Source organism: Mirounga leonina, unplaced genomic scaffold (assembly GCF_011800145.1).
Source record: "Mirounga leonina isolate KUSES-001 unplaced genomic scaffold, KU_Mleo_1.0 Mir_178, whole genome shotgun sequence".
In the NCBI taxonomy this organism is placed as follows: Eukaryota; Metazoa; Chordata; class Mammalia; order Carnivora; family Phocidae; genus Mirounga; species Mirounga leonina.
The window spans coordinates 17,096,618-17,122,143 of NW_023270464.1; the positions used below are offsets into that span (position 1 = coordinate 17,096,618).

General features: G+C 42.8%; 1 protein-coding gene across 4 annotated transcripts in view; it reads right to left on the minus strand.

Moving 5' to 3' along the window:
• CHD2 (chromodomain helicase DNA binding protein 2) overlaps window positions 1-25,526 on the minus strand; it is a 119,190-nt gene that overhangs the window by 6,476 nt on the left and 87,188 nt on the right. For 3 of the 4 annotated variants that reach the window (XM_035024060.1, XM_035024059.1, XM_035024062.1), the window contains 10 exons: window positions 22,474-22,612; window positions 22,130-22,280; window positions 20,876-20,998; window positions 19,510-19,638; window positions 18,466-18,606; window positions 16,594-16,728; window positions 11,263-11,441; window positions 9,240-9,339; window positions 6,801-7,014; window positions 853-1,096 (listed from right to left, as the gene is read on the minus strand). In XM_035024060.1, coding sequence (XP_034879951.1) covers window positions 853-1,096; window positions 6,801-7,014; window positions 9,240-9,339; window positions 11,263-11,441; window positions 16,594-16,728; window positions 18,466-18,606; window positions 19,510-19,638; window positions 20,876-20,998; window positions 22,130-22,280; window positions 22,474-22,612 — 1,555 coding nt within the window. The remainder of the gene's footprint in view (window positions 1-852; window positions 1,097-6,800; window positions 7,015-9,239; window positions 9,340-11,262; window positions 11,442-16,593; window positions 16,729-18,465; window positions 18,607-19,509; window positions 19,639-20,875; window positions 20,999-22,129; window positions 22,281-22,473; window positions 22,613-25,526) is intronic. The other variant, XM_035024061.1, reaches the window with a different exon arrangement.

The window sequence follows — 25,526 nt, forward strand, 5'->3', positions numbered from 1 at the left end:
AAATTCAAGCCCAAAGCATGTCGTTAGCCTAAGGAAAACCAAAGCGGCTATGAGGTTAAAATATAGTCAAGTCCTAAAATTAGGAAGAATAAATAAAACCTCTTCAGCCCTTCCCATAGTTATTCCCACAGGTTACAACGCTAACTGGCTCATAATGGTCTTGTACAGTTGTAGACAGGGTACGACTTCAAAAAGCCCTTCACCCCTAAACTGTGGGGTCATGGCAGACAAGGACCAGGGGCTGGGACCCATCTTAGGATCCTGCTGCCTGAGAGCCTCGCACCAAGGTTAACAATTTGGTTGCAGACTCTAGTATTTTAAGGCTACCACTTCTCTACATTTCCTCAGAGGAAGGCAGAAAACCTTTCCTGAAACTACAGATGGCTCCCTATGACCCAAAGAACACAACTTAAGACCTGTAACTTGGCATTCAAGCCCTTACTAGCCAAAGTGTTCATCTTCTGGGCTTCCCTCTCTGGGTGCCGACCCTTGGCCTGGGCCTGTGATACCTAATTCCATTTCTCTCCCCTTAGCAGACTCTTCAGGGCCCAAAGCAAGAATCAGCAACCTCTCCTCTTCCTCAGCCCCCAGGAAAAACCTCAAAAACCTCTACTTTCAACCATCCACTCAGCACATGTGTCAGCTGCCTACACCAGGATTCCTCCCCAATACCCTGAGGATGCCCTGACAGCAAAAACATCAGCTCAGACTAGGGACCATGCCTGGCACATGATGAGATGTTCAACGAACACTTAATAAAGACATGAATGCATATGTTACTTGTCTCTCCCCCTCCAAGAGTAAAACTCCTGGCAGAGATCAGCGTCTGGTGTCTCAGGACCTTCCGCCTACCTGTCATAGTAATCTCGGTGTCCCCTGTGGTCTCGGTCACTGCTGTACTGGTCATAAGGTCTCTTTCTGGACAGGTTGTTGGGTCTATAGCTCCCAGAACGGTGGGCATCCATGTGTCGCCGGTCCCCATAATGGTGGTCCTTGTACCAGTGCTGCTCATACTGATGGTGCCTGTCACTGCCCCACGGAGGGTTGTTGCCACCACCATAGTTGAACTTTCTTTCCCTCTGCCAGTCTCCTCGATCTGCAGGAAAAGAAAGAACAGTTTCACGACTGCAACAAATGGCTGAATTTCACAACCACTGAAGTTTAAACTCAAAGGCTGACACGTGTTACAGAAATAGACATTGTATTTCCTCCTTCATAGCCTCTTTGCTGCTGGTAAACATACCAGTACTGAGTCCCAACATTCTCTCCTCAAATTTTAAGGCAAAAGAAAATTCATGGCCTTTCTCTTAGGAAGTCCGAAGAACTATGGCTTTTTATTCTCCAAGCCCCTTTACCTTCCATTCTGCGTCAGAGCCTTAAAATGGGATTTCACTCAAAAAAACAAAACCAAACATTAATTCAGAGAACAGAACTTGCGGAGTTTCACAGCCGCGAGGTAGCATCCTCTGCTCACATGTCGGAAGTTTACGTACCTGCTAGTAACCATAAGCTGTGCCCGGTCTCTGAAAGTATTTCCAGACTGGACATACTGACTGTATTACTCTCTCCCAGCCCACACCAAAGAGACGAACCTCCTCCTGTAAAAAGTGATTCCTTTCACTCTGGGTTTGGATCAGTATTGCTACCTCTCAAGGGCAGGGCCAAACTGAAATGTTCTTGCTTCTTCAGCCTCCCTTTTCCCCTGAGAAGAATCACACTTATTTGAATCAGAAAAGGTAGTGAACACACAGAAGTCCAGGAATGGAGGCTACAGTGGGCTCAAGTGTGACCCCAAAAATATAGGTCCACTTAGAACCTGTAAGTGTGACTTTTGAAAATAGGGTCTTTGCAGATGTAATTAAGGATTTCGAGATGAGATCATCTTGGATTTAGATTGGGCCCTGGATCCAATGACAGATACTCTTCTAAGAGAAAGGCAGAGGGAGGTCTGAGACAGACACAGGGAGGAAGGCCATGCACTGATGGAGCCAGAGACGGGGACAACACAGCCACCGGTCACGGAGCACCGAGGAGGAGCAGGCAGGCACTACACAGCAGGACAAGGGCTGGCAACAGATTCTCCCTCACGTCTCCCAGGAAGCAACAACCGACGGACACCCTGGCTTCAGACTTCTGGCCTCCACAAGTGTGAAGAATACATTTCTGTTGTTCTAAGCCACCCAGTTTGTGGTTCTTTGTTACGGGCAGCCTTAGGCTTAACCAGAAGGAACTATGTGGCCTCACAGGAAATCCATCTTCTATCTACAACTACGCTAACACCAAAAATAAGCCATCAGATAGATGTCTCTCTACTCATTTTGCTGGTCTTCTAAGCATTTTTGTATAGTCACAGAACAACACCCTGAAGGAACCTGTGCAGCTTATTAGAATCTGACACCACTGAAGTAACTGCTGATCCACGGCGGGTCAGGCCAGAGAACCAACAAGTAAAAAACGTCGACTACTCAGCCTAATAACTTAATGGACAACAACAAGAAAGAGACACCTTCACGACATGAAAACAAATCACTTGAAGATGGCTTTAAACCGAATGGACACAAACAGGGTGTCAGTGTCTGCAGGATAGTGGAGATGCTTACAACTGGAGCCAAGCCATTTATTTCCAGAGAAACCAAACAGGGCTTTTCTTTCTTCCTGAACCCACCATGAGGTAGGTCGCTGGTTAGGAAGTACTGAGCTATTAAGGAGATGGGTGAGAATCCAAGACTAAATAAAAGACTACAGTGAGTGCACTAAGAAGAGTTCTTTCAAAGGATCAGAATATAAATTCAGTGACGTCACATGAATAACACAAAACCAGTCTGATCCCAGGGAAAAGTCAGGACAAATACAATTAGATCTACGAACACAGAAACACCGTCCAATCGTCTTGTACAGTAATCACCTTTTTCCCTGTCAATCAAATGGGGATCAGTTAATTCTGAACTACTTAGATCTTTAAGATTAGAAGACATGGGACTTCTGCTTCCGGGCAGTTTACAGCAGCAGAACTACATTCCGCCAAGAACAGTGAGAAAGGCCGCATAAGCAAAACTTACCTGCTGGAAGACACCAAAGATCAGCCAGAGCCATCAGGACTAGAACGAGTAAGACTCCAAAGAGCAGAAAAGCTCACAGAAGTAAGAGGTGACTGCCGAAGCCACTGCGGGCAGGGAGGCTGTGATTCTGCGCACAGGTGAGAAGCTGAGTATCTGCGCTGCTCCCAGCACAGGACCAGAGACACCAGCAGAGCCTCCGGAGGGCCTTCAAGGCTAGAGGGGCATGGCAGAGCCGAGGGGCTCAAACGCACAACCAACCTTCCCTTAGGACATGTGCTGAGTCTGCAGGGAGCAGAAGGCTAAAAACCTAAACTGGAATCCTCGGAACAGCAGATCAGCCTGTGGCAGTCTCACGGTGCTGAGAAAACCGAGACTGAAGCTTAGAGCCTGCGGAAGGGGAGGGGGCAGAGAATGCTGCTACAGGCCCTCTGCTGAGCACTCGGAAGAGCTAAGCTCCAGGAACAGGGGACCAGCGGCAGACTAGATCAGAATGATCACCTCACACTCCATGTGCCCAGGGGAGGAAAGAATGAATCCTCCCCAGGGAACAGCAACATCACCTGGAGCTTGCACAATTTCTAAAACATAGGTTCCCGCTTTTATTTTTTTTAAATATTTTGAGAGAGCGAGACAGAGCGAGAGAGAGCACAAACGGTGGGGAGGGGTAGAGGGAGGTGGACTTGATCGCAGGACCCCTGAACCCAGGACCAACTAAGCCACCAGGCATCCCGTAGATTTCTCCCATTTAATCAAAAATAATTAGGCATAAAAGACGGGACTGTAGAACTGAAAACCAAGAGAAATAAAACATACAACATATGATGCACAATAATTCAGATACTGGAGTTAGCAGGTTAAAATTTTTAAATAACTATAATTCATATGTTCAAAAAAAGAGGGAAAGATGGAGAAAATCAAGTTTTCTAAAAGCTTGAGAATTTTACAAGACTGAAATGTATTTTTTAAAAGAATCAAATGGAATGTTGGCGGGGATGCGGAGAAAGAGGAACCCTCCTACACTGTTGGTGGGAATGCAAGCTGGTGCAGCCACTCTGGAAAACTGTATGGAGGTTCCTCAAAAAGTTGAAAATAGAGCTACCCTATGATCCAGCAATTGCACTACTGGGTATTTACCCCAAAGATACAAAAGTAGGGATCCAAAGGGGTACGTGCACCCCGATGTTTATAGCAGCAATGTCCACAATAGCCAAACTGTGGAAAGAGCCAAGATGTCCATCGACAGATGAATGGATAAAGAAGATGTGGTATATATATACAATGGAATATTATGCAGCCATCAAAAGGAATGAGATCTTGCCATTTGCAACGACGTGGATAGAACTGGAGGGTATTATGTTGAGTGAAATAAGTCAAAAAGAGAAAGACATGTATCATATGATCTCACTGATATGAGGAATTCTTAATCGCAGGAATCAAACTGAGGGTTGTTGGAGTGGGGGGTGGGGTGGGAGGGATGGGGTGACTGGGTGATAGACACTAGGGAGGGTATGTGCTCTGGTAAGCGCTGTGAATTGTGCAAGACTGTTGAATCTCAGATCTGTACCTCTGAAACAAATAATGCAATATATGTTGAGAAAAAAAAAAAGAAGAAGAGGAAGGTAGCGGGAGGGGAAGAATGAAGCGGGGGAAATTGGAGGGGGAGACGAACCATGAGAGACGATGGACTCTGAAAAACAAACAGGGTTCTAGAGGGGAGGGGGGGTGGGAGGATGCGTTAGCCTGGTGGTGGGTATTGAGGAGGGCACATTCTGCATGGAGCACTGGGTGTTATGCACAAACAATGAATCATGGAACACTTCATCTAAAACTAATGATGTAATGTATGGGGATTAACATAAGAATAAAAAATTTTAAAAAAATAAATAAATAAAAAATAAAAGAATCAAATGGAAATCCTAGAACTGAAGTAGAAAGAAATTAACACTTCATCCTAATTAATATGGAATACATGACCCTTTGCAAAATCCTACACTATGATTTCTATATATTCCATATACTTTTAGCTTTGATTCTATACACTTTTTTCCCTTTCTTCTTACTTGTATCTTCAAAATCCATGCTCAGTATAACCAGTAAAACAACAGATGGAGAAATTATTAACTTCCTGCAGTCACCCCTCCATTCCCCACATCCTGAGGTCACTGGTACTGGGTGTGTCTTCACATCTTTCTCTATGCTTATTCAAACATATACTACAGAAAACAGTTTGGTGGTTCCTCAAAAAATTAAATTAGAATTACCATATAACTCAGCAATTCCACTGCCAGGAATATACCCGAAAGAGTTGAAAACAGGTCCTCACATACGTATTACACACAGATTTTTCACAGCAGTACTCTTCATGATAGCCAAAAAATAGAAACATCCTAAATGTCCATTAACCCATGGATGGATGACTGTGACCTGTGTCCATTACAAATCAGCCACAAAAAGGAATGAAGTACTAACACACGTTACACTGTAGATACACCTTGGAAATATTATACCAAATGAAAGAAATTAGACACATATAGTATGATTCCATTAACAGGCAGTGTCCCAAACACATGAATCCAGACAGACAGAATACACACTGGGGCTGCAGGCAGGGGATGGAGAGAAACGGCCCCACAGATGTGGGATTTCCATTTGAGCTGATGGAAACGTTTTGTGACTAAGATAGAAGTGGTGGTTACGTAACACTGTGAATGTACTAAATGCCACTAAACTGGATATTTAAAACGGTTAAGTTTGGGGCGTGTCTGCCTTCAGCTCAGGTCATGATCCCAGGGTCCTGGGATGGAGCCCCACATCAGGGTCCCTGCCCAGCGGGGCGTCTGCTTCTCTCCCTCTGACCCCCCCTGCTCCTGGTTGCTCTCTCTCTCATGCTCTCTCTCACAAATAAATACATAAAACTTAAAAAAATAACATAAAAATAAAATGGTAAAGTTGATGTTATGTGAATGTCACCTTAATAAACCTAGACATACACAGATTTTGTTGTTGCTGCCTTCTCTCTCATCTTTTTTATCTCTAAAGCCAACTCATTCTTTTTAATAATAGATAATATGGAGCACCAGTGTCCTACTATTTATCTTATGATTCTCCTGTTAATGGATACCGAAGTTACTTCCAGCTTTTTGCCACTGTAAGACTGGAATGGCATCCTCATACATTCTTGTACAAACCAAAAAAAAGGCTTATGTATTTAGATATTTCAGATTAATTTCTGGAAACACTGCAGCAATTCACACTGTTAGCAATTTCTGTGTATTCCACCCTTTTAATTTTTGTTGATCTGAATGGGCAAAAAAAATTGGTTAGTTTGCTATTGTCTTAATTTACATTTCCCTAGGGGCAGTGCTGGTCACCTTGTCATAGTGGCCACTTGAACTTCCTCTTCTGTATGAATTCTCTATTCCTAACCTCTGTCCGTTTTTCTATTTGCTAATTCTTTTGTTGTCAATTTACAAGGCTCTTTCAGTATTAGCAGTTTTAACCATTTCACCATCCTATATAATGTAAATTGCTCATCTCAGCCTATTACTTGTTTATGGTGGCCATGTTCTTCTTCAAGCTGCAGTAACAAACGGCCTTTTGGACCTTTACTTCACCCTCTGTCTCACTGAGACAGAAGACAAAGTCCTAAAGGAGAAGACAGCACAAAGGTCTAGCTGCTATCTTCAGAAAATAAAGTGATTCTTTTGGCATCTCTTTTTAAAACTCCACTTAATGACCTACCTGCGTTACTAAAGTGTCTCTTGTTGGGGTGATTATAGTTATCTCGTGGGTGTCCGTGCATCTGTGGGCCATGGGAGGCGGGCAAGTGAGGCTTTTGAGGGTGAAGGTTGTGCGGGGCGTGCGACTGAGATATCAGGGAGTCCCGGCTGGAGCCCGAGGCCTCTGGTCGAAACGGCTTCTTACCACCAATCACATCATCTTTCTTCTTTTGCTCCTGAGAATAAAAAGAAACCAAAGCATCTTAAGCCCCCCGGCGGAATTCCCAAGAACAGTTCACAGATCACCACCTCCAAGTATTCCTCTCTTGGCTTCCAACCCGCCATCTACTACATACTTATAGAACATGTTCCGAAATTCCCCTGAGCTCCCACAGCACACCAGTCTCTCAAAGCAGCACGTGCTGCTCTGACAAGAAAGTCACCCCCCCCTGGCAAGTCCTGTGAACACGGATCACGGACTGCTGGATGCCACCACACCGGGCATGCGCGGAACAGACGCCCAGGCCTTGCGCGTTCTCAGAGATTCAGCTTGGACCGCATAAAACTAGGACCACCAGCTTTCCTAGACTAACTAGAACCAGCAAGGCCTGACTAGCCCAGGGGGTACTAGTTCCTACGCCAAAGTCAAGCTAAACATCTGTTTGCTTCTTTACCACACAAGTAAAATGTGACATAAAAACAGAAAATACAGTAAGAAAAAAATAAATGCAAAGTGACCTAAAATCTCACCACCAAGGGAATTAATGTCTGTAATTTGGTCCATGTCTTTCTAAGCTTTTTTTTAACAACAAAAATATTCTTTGGTACTCTTCTTTCACTTTATGTATTGTGAACATCTTCTCATGTAAACACTCATTTGCACTATTTTATTATGGCTGAGTAACTCCCCAGTATGGATATATCATGACCCATTTAATCTATTCCTTACTGTTGGACGTTTAAGTCATTCCCACTGTAAACACGTTTGAATCCTTAATTACCTCATTAAATTCTCAGAACTCTTTGTCTGCTGACAAATCGGACCTGTCCTTCAGCACAGCTGTGACAGTGGTACTCCCAGCAGCAGGACCCCACCACTTTCACTCAGCGACGCTTCCTTCTGAGACTCAGACGAATGTGGCCCTTGACCACCATGTGTCTGACTTCATCGTGTGAAACTTCCAATCCCCACTAGAGGATCTTTCCCCCCTCGGGCTTTTCCTGACTATCCTCTCGGACTTTTACAATGCTTAAAATTTACATTAACATGCAGTGATATTAATATATTATTTCTGTATGTTACTGTTGTATCATACTCTTCCATGTAAAATTAAATTAGAAAGTACTTGAGAGTACTACTCTACAGTCCCACACGATGCTAAGCATAGTGTTAAGTTCATGCAACAAATACTTCTGGGCACCTGCCCTGTGCCCAGCACCATTCCAGGCACCGAGGACATAGCAGAGGATGAAAGATGTAACATCTCTGCCTTCATGGAGCTGACATGTTAGTGGCGGAGGTGTTCAATGTTCACAGATCGGCCCTGAGTGGCTGATTTGGGTAAGGACCACATGGCAAGTCAGCAGATCTGGAAACAGGCATGCAGGCACAAGGAACACAGCCCCTGCAGAATCAGCCAAGTCACTTATGTGCCCATCCCCTATGCCAGAGAAGGGAAGGAACTTCTGGGTACCTTCTCCTATCTGCTCCTTTACATGAGCAGTTGAGACACTACGTACGAAAGCTGGAAGGACACCAGGTATACATGGCCAGAAAAGAACAGAAAAGTATTTTCTGCCCACAACCCTGTTACTAGTCAGGAGCCACGTTTATAAGCTACCACAAGATTGGTGAGTAAGTCGGGGCGCCTGGGTGGCTCAGTCGTTAAGCGTCTGCCTTCGGCTCAGGTCATGATCCCAGGGTCCTGGGTTCAAGCCCCGCATCGGGCTCCCTGCTTGGCAGGAAGCCTGCTTCTCCCTCTCCCACTCCGCCTGCTTGTGTTCCCTCTCTAGCGGTCTCTCTCTCTCTCTCTGTCAAATAAATAAAATAAAATCTTTAAAAAAAAAAAAAAAAGATTGGTGAGTAAGTGATTCCGGGACATAGGAACACAGGGTAACAACTCCTTGTCAGAATTTTAATACGCTTTGGTTCTAATACGTTGGCTATTTCACCCGTCCAGTCTCACTGTTACTTTCACCACTAGGGGAGTGTGCCGAGAGACTGCAGAGCTAACGTGGTACCAGAGCACACTGTGGCGGGGACAGGCGGGGACAGGCGGGGACAGGCGGGGCTGTGCTGGGCACCTCCACCCCATCTGTAGTGAGGGCGGGGAACCAAGGACCCTTCTAGCACCAACAATATCATCCCATGACCATCTCCCCAGGGAAAAACTGTAATGAATTTTTCTGTGGAACTGGTTTTTATCTGTTTATATAAATTAGGATTAAATTTGTATTTTACCTCCTCTTCTTGAGATCTTTTCTTATGAGCCATCTTGTATAACTTATGCAATTTTCGAGCATCAAATTCTGTAAACTTGGAAACAAAAATCCATAGATTCCTAAAAAAAAATAAAAAATAAAAAAAAAAAACAGTTCTAAGCAAATTATAGAATTCTTTAAATGACTTTCTATTCTCTTTATTGATGGCAAGCTACTGAATTCTGCCATGGATACTCGACCAAGTGTAGAAATTAAATAACAGAAACATTCTTTCAGGTCTGCGTTTCATTAACACATCTTTAGATGCCAGTGTCCACAGAGTCTGGCCGATGGGTCTGGAGACGAGGGCTCTCCCACCTAAAACCCCTTACTTCACCGGCACCCAGGAAAGTCTTGGAAGTCTTCCTCCACATTCCACACCTCCAGATTCAGCCACACAACCCAACCCATCATTACCACCATCTTCCTGGTTGGGACCTACATACATTCGGGCATCCCCATGTTGCTATCCCTTCTTCCGTCCCAGTTGTCACCACCAAGACCTCTCGTTTCTTCCTTAAAACGCCAAGCAGCACCTCCCTACAATGCCACTGCACTCACCCTAGCAAGGCATTACCCTGGATGGCAGGGTGACTAACAAGACGGGCATCTAGAACAAGGAGGTAGCGGTACTCGCAGTGAGCTAGAAAAGGAGTGTCACCTCCTTCCACACTTTGTAGAGAACAGTTTGACCACGTCATGCCACCCACACAAATGGGACTGCTCCCGGAGTAGTAAATCTGCTGCACCTTCCCTTCCTTTTTAAGATCGCCTAGAAGGGGCTTCAGTGGTCTTAACAAACTGCCTTTAAACCCTAAAAACCTCCCAGCCCCCCTCACCGGCCCACTTGTAAGCCTGTGCCAAAGCCTGAGCAAGTCCGCCCTACTCTTCCACGCCCAGCTCAAGTACACCTGCCTGCCTCTCAGAAGAGCATCCTCCCTGACTGCTCTTCTGCAGGCCCTCCTCCTTCTCCAACACCTACCATACCGGGTCGTGCAATGACCACTTCAGGAGGGACAGTGTCTCTGGAAGGGCCAAGGACCTTCTTATGAACGACTGTTAGCCAGTCCACAGTGCCCCACACACTCCAACACAGGCCCCAGTGCCCGGCAGGAAGCTTAGCTTCAGAGATCTATGTATTAGGATGACCTTTTGTTCTCTTCCAACAGGGATTAACTTGACTAGAAAAACAGCCCAGTGGCTAGGCACAGGAAGAAGTTGGTAACAGTATACATTTTGAACACTTAAATTTTCTTGATAGGTGTGAAGCATGCTATGGATAGCATCATGACAGAAAGTTTTCTTAAATCCATTTTTCACTCAAAACCAATCCACTGTGATTGGGCATATTATACCAAATAATTACATGAACCATGAAGGACGTGAGTTCAAAGTCACTTTGGATTATGGAAAGAGACTTAATGTTACAATTATCTTTGAGAAAGAAATTCCAGTTGTGTTTTCCTAAAAAAATCAAAAGTGAGTATATAAATGACTATATATGAACCATGATACGCCTTACAAATTAAAGTTCTGGATTAAACTGCATTAATACAACTTACTACTAGAGTTCTTCAATTATCAGAGAGAATGGAAAAATCATAGTTCTGGTGATTTTAATCTTTGTTTCACCTCATGTGTTAGTAGAGAACTATTCAAATAGTTATTATATCTATCAACCTGAGGTGGGTGAAGTAGTGAGACTAGATGATTTTTATCCCTTCCAGGTTTACAGACCAAGTCTTTGCTCTGAGAACAGGCCAGCAAATCCAGTCTCCCTGCTGTTCTCTTATAAAATAATGACATCATCCCACCTATTCAAAAGACTGTCTCAGTGGAATGGCTACTGCAGGAAAATGAAATTGAAACCTGCAGGTATGCTGCCAATAGATGGGTTTTATCTCATTAGATGGCTGTGTCAGCTTTTGTAAAACAAACACAGATCCCTCCCCACACCCACATTGTCAAATCACACCAGGCAATCTGAGGCCGGGGTCACTCACCTCCTCCACAGTTTGATATGCTCCTGGTCTGAGTAGGCTTTAAGGCACTCGGCTATCCGGTCTCCGATTTTCAGCAGGCAGTTTCGGGTGTGCTCTAGCTGCTCTTGCACGTTGAGCCCCTTGTCGGGTTTGTCCAGTTGTTTCAGTGCCTTCTTCACAGGCCTCATCCGCTCTTTGCACTGGAACAGGCCAACAGAATAGAGACATGAAACACTTGCAGCAGAGACATCTTGTCTTTGTTCCCTGTGCCCTAACTTCCCAGAGAAAACCCAGCCCACCCTCACGGCATGTTACCGCCAGGGGAGGAACGGGTTAAAGCCCAGGGAACAAGCACAAATGTAAAGTCAGGAAAACCTGAGGTGCAGGTCCCAACAGGCATCTCTTAGAGCGATGACTTCTGTACCTTGCTTTTATCATAGCTCCAAATGCTGTCTCCTTGTCTGCAAGAGGGCTGTGATGATGCCTCATCAGGCCATTATGAAGATAAAATGAGAAGCAAGATTATAGGCCTAACCCAGAAACGTCCCACCACCAGATAAACTATCTGAAACTGCAGGATAAAATGGTTACAAGTCCTTTGGGCGTATAAGAAACTAAGGGGGAAGGCTTGCAGATAAAGATGTGAGCTGAACACAAAAGTCGGTTTCTCCCCCGCCCAACTCCACTGAACAACAGTAAAGGGAATGTTTCAAAAAACCCACAAAGACAAGGGAAAATGAAAGAGAAAACAAAAGCAACAAAATATTGGCAGCAAGGGAAATGACTTAAGAGGCCCGAGATGTGAACCAACCTGGCTTATACTGCCACATTCCACCCCAGAGGCAAGCTAGGTGCCTCTGAAGTAGGAGAGTTAAAACTGAGTGGTTTTTTCCAACAATGCTTAGAAGTAACAAATACCCAGATTCACAAGAGACACCCAAACTTCCAGCTGGGCCCAGCAAAAGGTACAGAGGTTATTCTCTGCAGAAGATAAAGGAGCGGTCTCTGAACTGGGCTACATACTGAAGCAGGAGCGTATGAGCAGACACACCCTAGAGGAGCCCGCACCTGGCCTTCTGCCTCCCAGACTCCAGAACGAAGAGAGCCAGGCCTTCACCCTCCACTCAGGAGACTGGAGGGTCCTTGTCCACAAAATCTGACCTTCTAAGAGGGGCAACTACCCAGTGCAAGCCTCCCAATGAAGCAGCGCAGCCACATCACCAGAGAGTAAACACAGGAAGTCGACCAAGCCCCAACCACATGCTCAGAGCTTCGGGTCGGATGGTTAGTCCCCTACTCCCAAATGTGTGTGCAGACAACCAATGATTACAAGTCATCTGAAAAAATATCTAACATCAACGATGGAAAACAAGTTAAAGGGAAATATAAAAAAAAAAAACATTCAGAGAACCATGGGCAGGGGAAGATCATGGATATAAAACATGACAAGAGAAGTAAAAAGCTTAAAAGAAATACTAATGTGAGAAAGTGGAGGGGCTCTCCTAGAAAGTAGAATTTAAAAAGCAGAAATGAAAAACATGTAGTAGTATTATGGACCACTCCCAAAATCCTGTTTCCCAGAACAAAAAGTTCTGTAAAGATAAAACTAAGAATTAGGAGGAAATCACCACAGAATAATTCAAGAAAACTCAGACCCATAGGGCATGGCTGTCAACCACAAGCTATCTGGTACAACAAACTACTAAGGCACATGAGCACAAAATTTCAGAACACAGAAAACCCTACAAACTTCTATCACTCTGTGGTAATTCCATCTGTTTACTTTTCAGAGTTAAACCTCAATTTTCAAGAAGTACACAAGATAAAAAGATGTACCATAACCTGGAAGGTGTCTGTAATGACTGTAATGGGTAAGAAAGAGATCAATATCATGAATGTAGAAAGGATTGCTATAGAAAAGGTAAGACCAAATTACCCCAAAATAGGCAAAGAATACAACAGACAATCCGCTGGAAACATGAATGCCTAACAGATACGAAAACAAATGTTCAACTACACCACTGATCAATATTTCATACCCCTCAGACTGGCAAAAACTGAGAAGTCAGAAATAACCAAGTGTTTCTGAGACTGGGAAGCGATCGGAACTCCAATTCCCTGCTAGGAGTGTATAAACCTCCACCATAGCTGGAAGGGCTAATTCAACAGTACCTAGTGAAGTGGTCGATGTGCGTGCCCAGGGAAAGACCTAGAGCTCTGCGCAAGCAGTACACTACTCTAGAGAAGTGCTTACACGTGTGTAAATAAAAATATTTACAAGACTTTTGCTGCCATTTTTGGTAGTTAACCTTTGGAAAGCCCCAAGGTTCATCTACAGGAGAAACAATGAGTTGTGGAAGTCAGGATATAAAATACTATGAAACAGGTTTGTTTGTTTGTTTTAATTTTTATTTTTAAGTAAGCCCTGTGCCCAGTTTGAGGCTTAAACTCACAATCCCGAGATCAAGAGTCACATGCTCTACCAAGTGAGCCAGCCAGGCACCCCCTGAAAACAGTTTAAATTACCAACATGGACAAACCTCAAAAATAGAGATGCTGCGGGAGGAAAATCAAGTTACAGGATATACACAGTATGGCATTTTTATGAAGTTTTTAAACATGGAAAGCAATACTGTATGCTGTGTAGACACACGGGAGGCTGTCCAGAAGGGTTAAGAACCCAGGCGCACTATCTGGGTCAAACTTTTGCCCTACCATCTTAACTATGTTAACACACAACTTCTGTGACTCTCTTCATTTTATTTTAAGATTTTATTTTTATTTACTTATTTCTTGAGAGAGAAAGAGAGAGAAGTGTGAGTGGGAGAGCTGGAGGAGAGGGGCAGGGAGAGAGGGAACCTTAAGCAGACTCCCCGCTGAGCAGGGAGCCCAACTCGGGGCTCGATACCACAAACCTGAGATCATGACCTCACCCGAAACCAAGAGTCAGATGCTTAACCGACTCAGCCACCCAGGCGCCCCTCAATATTTTACTTTTAAGTAATCTCCACACCCAACATGGAGCTTGAACTCACGACCCCAAGATCAAGAGTCATGCTCTACTGAGTAAGCCAGCCAGAAGAGAATTACCTACCCCATAGGATTGTTGTGGAGAAAAAAGACAAAAATGCACAAACAGTGCCTGGCTGTTTATTGTCGTTACTGTCTTTACAGACAAACAGAAGTCGTAAAATGCTAAAACCAAGCGCAAGAACAATAACTGGATCTAAAAGTACCCTTACTTATGGGGAGGTAAGAAAGGAAAACCGCGGGTTTCTTTATTTATTTTTAGATTTTTACTTATTTGACAGCGAGAAAGCACAAGAAGGGGGAGCAGGAGAGGGAGAAGCAGGCTTCCCGCAGAGCTAGGGAGCCCAACGCGGGGCCCGATCCCAGGACCTGAGCCCAAGGCAGACGCTTAACGACTGAGCCACCCAGGCGCCCCAAAGTGTGGGTTTAGAGTGAGAAACACCAGGGGCTTCAACTTTACTCTGAGTCTTAAAAACTCACATTTAACAAGGCTTCATGGTACCTGTTATCAATGTCTATTTTATTTCTTAAATTTTTCTACATTTTTTAAAGATTTCATAATATTAAAACATGGTAAAAAGAGCCAATATGTGAAAGCATTTTTTAAAATAAATGGTTATTATTAGAAGCATTAGGTTAGGATTTTCTCTTATAAATACTGGACTAAGGAAAAACCAGAACAGATCAGATCAGATCAGATCAGAAGGCTGGCTGTACAATGAATTTATTCATTTAGTCAGTTTATGCATTTACTGATATCCCTTTTTCTTTAAAAATACTTCTAACACCTAAATGTACTTTACATAAGAACCACTACTTGCTGTCAGACAGCTGAGGACAAAACAGTCCAGAGAATTAAGAAAAATGAGGTAAGTGCAAAGAAAAAAAAAAAATATATATATATATATATATATACATATGTATGTACACAGATTTTTGAGAACACAGAGAAAGGAGCAATGAGAGAGAAGACTACCTTACAGGATGAGGTCAGTATTCTATCCTTTGCTGCCACACAGCAGGAGTATTTTGAGATTTGGAAGATGCGGTTCTCTTTGAGACTGAATTAACTGATCAAGGGAGCTGTGATTTATGGAAGGCTGGGCAGAGGAGGTGGGAGGAATCATGGAGCAGCACAATGAAGACCATGCAGCTCCACTGAGGGGCTAAGGTCCCTGGGGACACGCTGGCCTGTTTCCATTCCCGCTCAAGCTGGTCCATGCGCTCCCCTCCTCCATCATATTCCCTGTCCCGTATGAGGAAAGAGACCATGTCCTGGACATGTCTTAGCCCTGAGTACCGCAGTGTGGGAGCATGGAAGACACACCACGCTCATGCTCACCACTGCTCTCACTCACTCAGCCAGGACCCTGGCCTCATCTCGTCGTGCTGTCCCCTGGTTCTCACCACGCCAGCCACTGTGGCCTTCTGTGACCTACTCATTGCACCACAGGTGGTCCTGCCACAGGGCCTTTGTGCATGCTGCTGCCTTGCCTTGACATGTTCTTCCCTTCCCTCATCTCTTGTGACCTTTCCCTCTTCCTTCAGAACCCAATTCAAACATCGCCTCCTTAAACATGCCTTCCCAACAGCCCCTGCCTGGGTCAAATCCCCTTCTCCAGGATCTTCAGAGCATCTGCTAAAGATCCCCCGCAGTCCATCAGAGTAGCACGAGCACGATCCGTGTGGCTATCTATCTCCCCTACTCAAATGTGAAGTCTGCAGAGACAGAAGCAATTCTCTTTGCAACATGGTAGGTAAATTCAGGGTTGACACACAGAAAGTACTCAATAAATGTTAGCTCAGGGAACACTTCTGTTTCCCAAATGCCTCTAAGGGCCCCTGCAGCCTTTCCCTTTTTTTAAAGATTTTATTTATTTATTTGAGGGAGAGAGGGAGAGAGCGCATGCACGCATGGGGCTGAGGGGAAGGGAGAGAGAGGAATCTCAAACAGACCTACCCTCAGTACAGAGACCAACCCGGGGCTCGATCCCACAACCCTGAGATCACAACCTGAACCAAAAGCAAGAGTGTGACGCTTAACCAACTGAGCCACCCACCATCCCCCCCTCCCCAACTCCCACAGCCTTTCTTCCTAGGAGCACAAGATAGGAAATCGATTTCCCAAAATTCTTTCTCACTGGAGAGTAAGAAAATCTCTTCCTGCCTGCCTAGTCCAGAGCAAAAGGTCTCCAGATAGTAGAAGCAATGTGTTCTAAGGTAACATACTAATGCTCAGGCCGGCTGAGGCTGTGTGGCTGGACCTGGGGAAGGCAAGCACTTTAGCCGCATACCCCAGCACCCCTCAATTTCAAGACTTACTATGCTGAATGTTTCCTGGTCCAGATCATCATCCTCATCCTCTCCAATAGGGACAGGCTCACTTCCTGCTGTAATATGGACAGGACCCTGAGATCGCTTTGATTTACTTGAAGATTTGGCATCACCACCTTTAGGCTTTTAAAAAAGAGTTACAAGGAATCATTGTCATTTGTGCAATCCTGCCTTGCAAGGTGGACATCTTACTTATGTCACATCACTCCAGAGAACAAATGCGACAGGCTAAGTTTACAAAAAAGATAAAATAGAGTCTTCTGAAACATCATGGAATCAAATCTACATGATTAACGAATGGCTTAATCGTACATCACTTCCATTTCTGTCTCCAAACACACCCAATTATAACTTCGGCTTCAGGACAATGCTGTTTTGGCTTCTATTCCCTCATCCATAAAATGCACAAAAACATCAACAGGTGGAGATTATAATAAACTGGCAGAGCTCTTGTACAGTATGATACAGCAACTTTTATTAACAGCTTATAATCGTACACTTTGACCTAAGAATCTGTATTAACTACAGTGCTGTAAATGACTGAAATGTACATGACACCACATGAATAAATCTCATTTATCCATGAAAGGATGCAGAAGGATGGAGGTGACTTTGTATATGAACATTTAAAAAAATACTCTACTTTGTTTACAACTGTGTAATATATAGTGGAAGTATAAAAACATGGATAGGAAAGGTCTCAAGCCATGGGAGGAAAAAGGAGAGAGGCAGAGTAATGAAATCATGAAAGAGGAATTGGGGGGGTGGGGGGAGCTTCAACGTATTGGTAAGATGTGCACAAAACACAAAATACACCAGCCCAACAAAAGGCACTTAGAGTAAACATGAAAAAATGCTGGCCACAGTTCTATCTTGGGTGATGGACGAGTGGATGCTTGGTAAAAGGCTCTCTGTGCTTTTATTTTGGAAATATTTCCCTTAAAAAAAGAGTATCTTTCTGTGGGAGCAGAAATGCAAAGGTATCTGGCATAGCAGGTTTCCTAACATAAGACAGTGAAAGTGATTTCAATATGGGAAGTCTACATTGCTTCCAAGATGTTATAATCAAAGAGAATCTTCTTTATCTATTTAGAGTGATTTTAACACGTATTTACTCATTGGGAAAGTTGTTTCTGATGTACTGCTTCAGGGGGGAGAAAGGGCTACTCAAAGAACCTGATTTGATCTTCATTTTGTACTTGTACTTATACGTATAAGACAAAAATTCCAAAGATCAAGAAATTTACTAGAGATTATCACTGGATGGTAGAATTATAGCAGTTACTTATTTGTACGTTTTAATGATTAGGGCTAATGACAAAATAATTTCATCAGAAGCCAGCAAGCATTCGTGCAACATTCTCTGTGGTTTGGAATTAACCTCACAAAAGTCCCAAAGTGAAAATTATATAACAGCAGGGCTTTTCATCCATTTCTACTCCAAAACCTTCTCTTGATATATTTGGGTTGACTCCTAAACTTTTCAAATATTCAAATTCATCTATGGACTGTACTCTTCTACCATGAATATGAGGATGGACATATTTCCCATCATTACCTGTAAATGCAGCTTTCTCTCACCTGTCCTATCTCATCAAAATTTCCCCTCTGAAACACACAGTAAGAGATCAACTAAAGACCTTCTATATTTAAAAAAAAAAAAAAAAAAAAAACCCACAACTGCATGTTCCCCTCTCTGTAAGAAGAGGTGCAGGCATCCCTCTGACAGCCCCATCCTTCCTTCTCGGATGTACCCTTAAAGAGACGATTATTTCAGGATGCTCAAGCCCCATTCTGTCTAAATCCTAGAAGAAATTTCAGAGGCTATGGGTATCTCAGTAAGCAGAAGGACACGGATACCTTCTCTTTCTTATCTTTTGACTTCTTCCTTTCCTTGTCCCCTTCTTTGTCTTTCCTAGAACTCATTTGTTTCTCCTTGTTCTCCTTGTTCTCTTTCTTCTTCTGTTTCTTTTTCATTGGACTTTTTTCTAAGCCATCATCCTAGAAAACAAACAGGACTATGAGCTTTTGCCACAAACTTTAGATCTACTCGTCTACTTTCTGGAGAGAGGAGCACTGTCCACAATGGTTCATACTTGCATCTACACTTAGAAGCTTGTTTTCAAGCACACAGCCCTAAAGCACTTGCCCATACAATTCTAAGCTCTCTGGTAATAACCAGATAAGCCGGTAGAAACAGATGCTCTGCAACTCACATCCTCTCTTTAATTCTCATAGCAACCCTTCCACCATAAGCATTATCATCTCCATTTCACAGATGAGGACCAGATATATTATAAATCTGTCAGCTAATAATTGTCACGGTTGCTACTTCTTTTTGAATTTATGCGTGCACAACAATTCATGCAGTTTCTGTCCCCACTGCTGATCCTCTTGGAGCTAATCTCAAAGTACAATCACACTCGAAGGGCAACGACATAAAATCCCATAAAGCTATCACTCACTGAAAGAACACACTGAATGCTACCAATTTTTTACTTTACTCAAACGAGAGGTCACAAACTGGCAAGCCCTGGGCCAAATCTGACCCACAGATGTGTTTTGTTGGCCCACGATGAACTCAACTGCACAGGCATGAGGCCCCTGGTGAGCCACAGTCCCCACCACCACTCCCTACCTTTTTCAACCACAAGGCTGGGTGTCATGGGCCATTTATCATTACACCTTGCATGGTTCCCCCTTCACTGACTTCCATTACCTATGAATCTGTGACGGCTGGCTTAAATGAACAAATCGCTCTCACATGGTAAACAGAGACATATATATTCTATTTCCACTTTATTGACTCTGCATGTAAACCAAACACATTTGAATGGTTTTACACCAGCTGGCACGATAAATGTAGCCTAAACGACAACCCTCAAGTGAAATCCAGCCGCATACCTTTACTTCTCCCTCTTCCGACGGATTGTCTGAGTGTCTAGGAGATGAAAACTCAACCCCATGCTCATCTTTCAGCCTGGGTTCTTTGTTTTCCTTCTTTACTCGAGGCTTCCTCTTCTTTAATTTGGCCTGGAAAGGAGAGAAAACGATAAAACCACAAACTTCAAGAAGCATGACCAAATAACGTTATGACTATTCAGACCAGTAACAGCCACGTAACTCAAACGAGAAAATTCAGAGGCAATTCAAAGGAGTGCAACCAATTTTACCTGGGGGAGAAAAAGGAAAACAGTAATGTAGGCCCTGTACATGTCCCTACACCACATAAAAGCATCCATATCCTTGAATCTATTGATTCCAGTGTTCGAAATTCATGCTAAAGACAGAATTCAAAAGAAGGACACGTACTTTTATGCACAAAGACACAAATAAATATATGAGACTTAAGAGTAACATTAAAAAATCCAGATGTATGGTCTATCTAAAAATTAAGGTAAAGGATAAAATGCTCTCAATCCACTCTAATATGACACAGAAATCTAAAACAAGTATAAACATGATCTAAATCCTTCCCTCCAGAACCTAACGTGTAATTCATGCGCGTGTTTATCTGAAGAATGACACTACTTATGACACTATTACATGAAAAAGGACAACGTATGTGATTATGGTGATTTTTCTTCCCTAGAATTCATTTTGTTTATAATATAGGGAAATTAATGCAAATGGCAGAGCTCTAAGAGCACTAGGAACAAGCACCCAACAAAGACTGCTAGTACCAGATATAACATCTCACTGTGATTCCCACCTTTCTAGGCCTGACTTTGAAATGAAAAATTGGGAAAATAAAAGCAGAAAAGGTTCAGATGAGTTCGTTAGCAACTTCCGTTGGTATTCTGTACTGAGTAAGGCAGTCGTAACTGAAGGTCAGTTTCTGCATGAACTGTAGATTCTAACTATCCATTCTTTACCTCTGGGACCCATCATTACAAGCAGCCCAGAGTCAGCTGTACCAGGTAAACCTGGTGGTATTCATACAGTAACCACAACTATGTTCCAAAACTGAGGAAGCAGCATAAAGAAACAGCAACATATGTCTGGACCAATGGCACCTGCAGAGGTGAGGACTATTTTGAGGCAAAACTGGAGGAGAATGGGCATCTAAGAAAGTTGCCAATTATCAAATGAACATTTCTATTATCACCAACGAAACCATCATGACTGGAACCTCAAAAGCAACACCTGACTGTGGGAAGGTACCATTCTGTGCAGTGCCTGGAACGGGCAGGCAGCCCTTTTCCTCCCTAACTCTGCAGGGTCAGAGCCTAGGCCCTCTGAAGGATGCCCGGCTGGCAGCCGCACTCACCTCTTCCCCACCTGTCACGGCCCCCTTCTTCTCCAGACTCTTCCTGAGCAGCTTCAGCAAGTAGTCCGCTCGGGTCTGCAGCTGCTTCCCCTGAGGCTTTTTATCTGTCTCCACAGGCAGAATCTTCAACAGGAAAGGAAGAGAAGCACCCGCCACCACCCATGTCCCGGTTAGTGGATCAGGATACACAGAGACAACAAAGAACTGAGCAGTCCTTTCCCTCCCCAACCACCCAAAATACAGATAAAGCCTCAGATCCTATCTCATGTCCATGGCTCCCAGTCACTGAAAATCCCTTATGAGCCGTTCTCGTTTTACAAAATGGGATGGAGAAATCCAGCTCTCCCACTGGCTCCTACCTGTGCTGTTAACAGGGTAGAACAACTCAGGTAGGAGGGGCTTGTTGGCTTCATCTGCTAGAGCATCCCAGCCGTCGTGGATTTCCTCCTTCCAGGAGCAGGGAATCCCTGGAGCTAGGTTAAAGCTTCGTTTTAGATTGAAAATGCTTCTTAGAGCATTGCCGGAGAGCACTGAGCTATGCCAGGACATGGTCTGTCCCTGCTACCCCAGCTGGACCTCTCAGGCCAGACTGGATTTGGTCTCAGCGCTTATGGCGGGGTGCTGTCACCCTCTGAGAACATCACACATGGGATGAGCATTGTTTGACGTGCCAGGAAAAGCCCTGCCAGGAGCACAACATGGAGCGCATCCTACTAAAATTTGAGCCAGTCAGCCTTCCCTGCTTACAGCTCTGAGCACGGCCTTACTACTCGGTAGCCTGATTCACAACGGATAGGGTGGGAGGCTCGATTCTGTGGGAGAAGTACGGCCAGTATTTAATTCCATTACAAAAAATACCAAGGTATGGCTCCTTTGTGTGGAGAACTGAAACACGAGAGCTTCAAATACAGTTTTAAACAAGAGGCCAATATTTAAGGCCGAGGAAGCCTTAATAGTTAATAATCTTACCCTGGTATTTGTTGCAATGAGATTGGATGTATAAGAATTAGAATTTTAAGATTTCTCCTGTGATTTCCCCAAAATTTCACCTGACTATTATCTTTATCTAACAGTTCCACAGTCCACTAAAGATGGTGATACTCCCCAAAACAAAGAAATCCCAGGAATGTATTACTGTACTGATTTCCGATTTGATCCCCCACCCCCCAGAAAATAGTTAAAAATAAGTTATCGATATAAAAATATTGTATGTAACAAATCTCTGGAAATCTCCAGCATCACAGATTTACTTACTTTGTCAGTTAACTTAAGCTCTGGATCCGTTTTAATTAGCTCCCAGTTTCCATAGCCATGTTCATAAATTCCCAGCAGGAGTCGTGAATCATCCTCCACTCCCCACTCTACATCAAAATGTGCAGCTTTCACTCGACAGGTTAAGCAGTATCTAAAGGGATTTCAGAAACAGGAGGACATGAGAGGAGAGGCCTTTCGAACTTGGAAATGAACACAAATGAACATGGACAAAGTATCCTGATGCGTTACACAAAAGACAATGAAAACACTACATAACACACAACTAGAACTTCAACTCTTTCTTACAGCACAACCACTCATGCATGTGCACAGAATAGACTCACTTTTTTTTTTCTTCAGGGTCCACAGGGATCGATTTATGCAGCATCTCAAACTCTTCCTCATGTTGTATAATGGATTTCACATTAACCTGAACCCCCGATATTTTGATTGTTGGGCCTCTTTTTTTCCCCGGTCCTTTCCCTAAAGGATACGAATTTCACATCAGTTAAGTGAGAATTCGCTGGAGTTCCACAGAAAACATTATCGGCAAACCCTGAATGCTTACTCACTTGATATGTATCTCTGACTTATTTTTAGTTCAAAAATATTACATAAAGTCAAAAAAGATTCTCAACGTTCATAAAATGATCTCTAAACAATTAAGCTTTTTAAGATTTTGGATTTTTTTTTAATCCACTGGTGTTTGTAATTCTATTTTAATCTTCCTATCTATTTTATACTTTTGTTCTAAAATTGAAAGTAAAAAAGATTCTGTAGGATTAGTAATAACACTGAAGGTTTTTTTTGTTTTCTAACTATCCTATTAACAGAGTTCAAGAAAACTCAAGTGTTTTAAAGATGATTTTCTCTACCAAAAAAAAATAGGAGATCAAGTTAATACCATTTGAAATGAACAAAAGGTGTCATGGAAAGATTTCCTTAGCCCTAGTACCAAATTAAAATAATCCTAGAATTAAAAATGAAACCCAGTCAACTCTAGCCAGATGTTGGCAAGATGATGGCACAAGATAATGACACTTGTCTGTGAGGCGAAAGATGGCTCAGAGCCTGGGAGAAGATTTTTTAACATTCAAGTTGATGAATCATAAATATTTAGATATTCTCCTGTAATCCTCTAGAATTCACTTGCAAATGCTATTCCCAACAATTCTGAAGACAGCTGGAACAGAATGTGTGAAAATGAGAAAGGCACTTCCCTAAAAATCAGAAATCTGGGATTTATTCCCAAATGTGCACAAAGTCCCCCTTCCTCCCTTCTCTTTTCCCCTCTCACTTCTAGTTATTGACCTCTCTGGGTCTCAGTTTCCTCATCTGTAAAGCAAAAGGATTGCAACAGAAATACGGGCAAAGGTAAAGAGACAATTCAGAGAAGGAAAAACAAATGATTCCTAAACATTTAAAAAATACTTGATCTCACTCCTGATGAGAGAAATGTAAATTAAATATAGACACATACCATTTCTACCCTATCACAGTGAGAAATTCCAAAATTTGAAAACATTATGTTGATGAGACCAAAAGCAGACAGACACCCTCAATTCAATGCCTGGTGGGAGAGCACAGTGCAAAATGGCGTGCATACAAAATTAACTACCACAATACTAAAGCAAGAGATTATACAGCTGAAATGTCCCTTAACAGGATTATGCATGTCTTTCAAAAAAAAAAAAAAAAAAAAAAAACAGCCAGTGGGAAAAAGACTAACCATTTTTAATGGCATTGAAATATATAGTAACCATATAGAAAAATAAATAAAACTGGATACACCAGGAAAAACTCCAAGTGGATCAGAGATAAAAAAGTAAATGAAATCACACAAGTACAAGAGGAGAAAGTCACAGTGAATTCCTCTTTATACTGGGCGTAGAGGCAATGTTTTTAACTGACTCAAAATCTAAACACAGTAAGGTAAAAGACTGATACATTTAAAAAATTTCTTCTAAGTTTTCTTAAAATGCCATTAGCAAAGTAAAAAGACAAATCACAAACTACAGGAGAAAACCAGCAACTTTAATCAGAAAAAGAAATCCTAAAAATTAAGACTAAAAATTAAGAAAATGGACAGAAGAGAAAATGGGTGGTTCACAAATGGCTCTTAGAAAACACAATCTTACTCATTAGAAGAAAAACAAGATACCATTTCTCACCTATTAGTTTGGCAAAAAAAAACAACCATTTGACAATACCCTCTTGTTTGTGAGGCTTGTAAACAAGCACCAGTATCCATTGCTGGTGGCAATGTAAATTATGGTACCAGACTGCTGAAAAGTTTGGTAAAATCCAACCAAGTCATGCTTCCCCAGGACCTAGCAGTCCCACTTCCAGAAACCTATCCAGAGGACATGTTGGTAGAGATACAAAAGAGCATATCCATTATACTACGAATTCATTGCAGCTGTCTTTATAACAGCCAAAGACTAAAAACAACCCAAATATTCATTATTCAGGAACAATAAAGTCTGAATTAAGATCTACCTAAGTGGTGGAACACTGCAATTACAAAAGGAAAGAAAGAGGATTTCTACACGATAGGGAGTGATCTCCACACGTGAAAATACATAGGTGCAAAACACAACAAATGGTATGCTATCTTCTACAGAAGAGGGGCACACACACCGAAATTCTTTGAAAGAAACAGTGAAAAGATTAAGAAATTAACAGAAATGGTGACCTATGAGAGGAGCAGAAAGCAGGACTTGGTGGTGCGGGGGGGTGTTGCTGGCAGACAAGTAAGGTTCTCCAAATGTACCTTGTTTCAGAGTTTTGACTTCGGGCCATGCAAGTGTTTCAAAGTTAAGTCAAAATGAGAAAAGCAATCCCTAGAAACTGAAAATAAATGAAAATGAAAAAGACTGTACTACCTATTAAGTTGGTGGCCTAACTACACAGAGAAAAGTACTTCTAATAATTTTAAAACACGGTATTTTGACTGCACAGAGCTAGTGGGATGTATTCCAAAGATGAAAAAAAAACTTTATTTTGAGCAGTAAGATAGGCACTGATGTTTAGAAACTCGTCTAATGTAGGAGAGGACAAATACATAATTATGTTAGCACTGTTAGAAACAAAAATTTTCCACTTAAGAAAAGAGTTATCAATAATCTTCCATCTGAGGGGCGCCTGGGGGCTCTATCGGTTAAGTGTCTGCCTTCAGCTCAGGGTCCTGGGATCAAGTCTCGCATCAGGCTCCCTGCTCAGCAGGAGTCTGCTTCTCCCTCTCCTGCTCCCCCTTCCCCCTGCTCATGTGCTCGCACTCTCTCTCTCAAATGAAAAATCTTAAAAATAATAATAATAATAATCAGAATCTGAATTAGAAATGCCATCCTGGATCCAGAGTACACTAAACACCAGTTCATGGCAAATACAGGTAAGG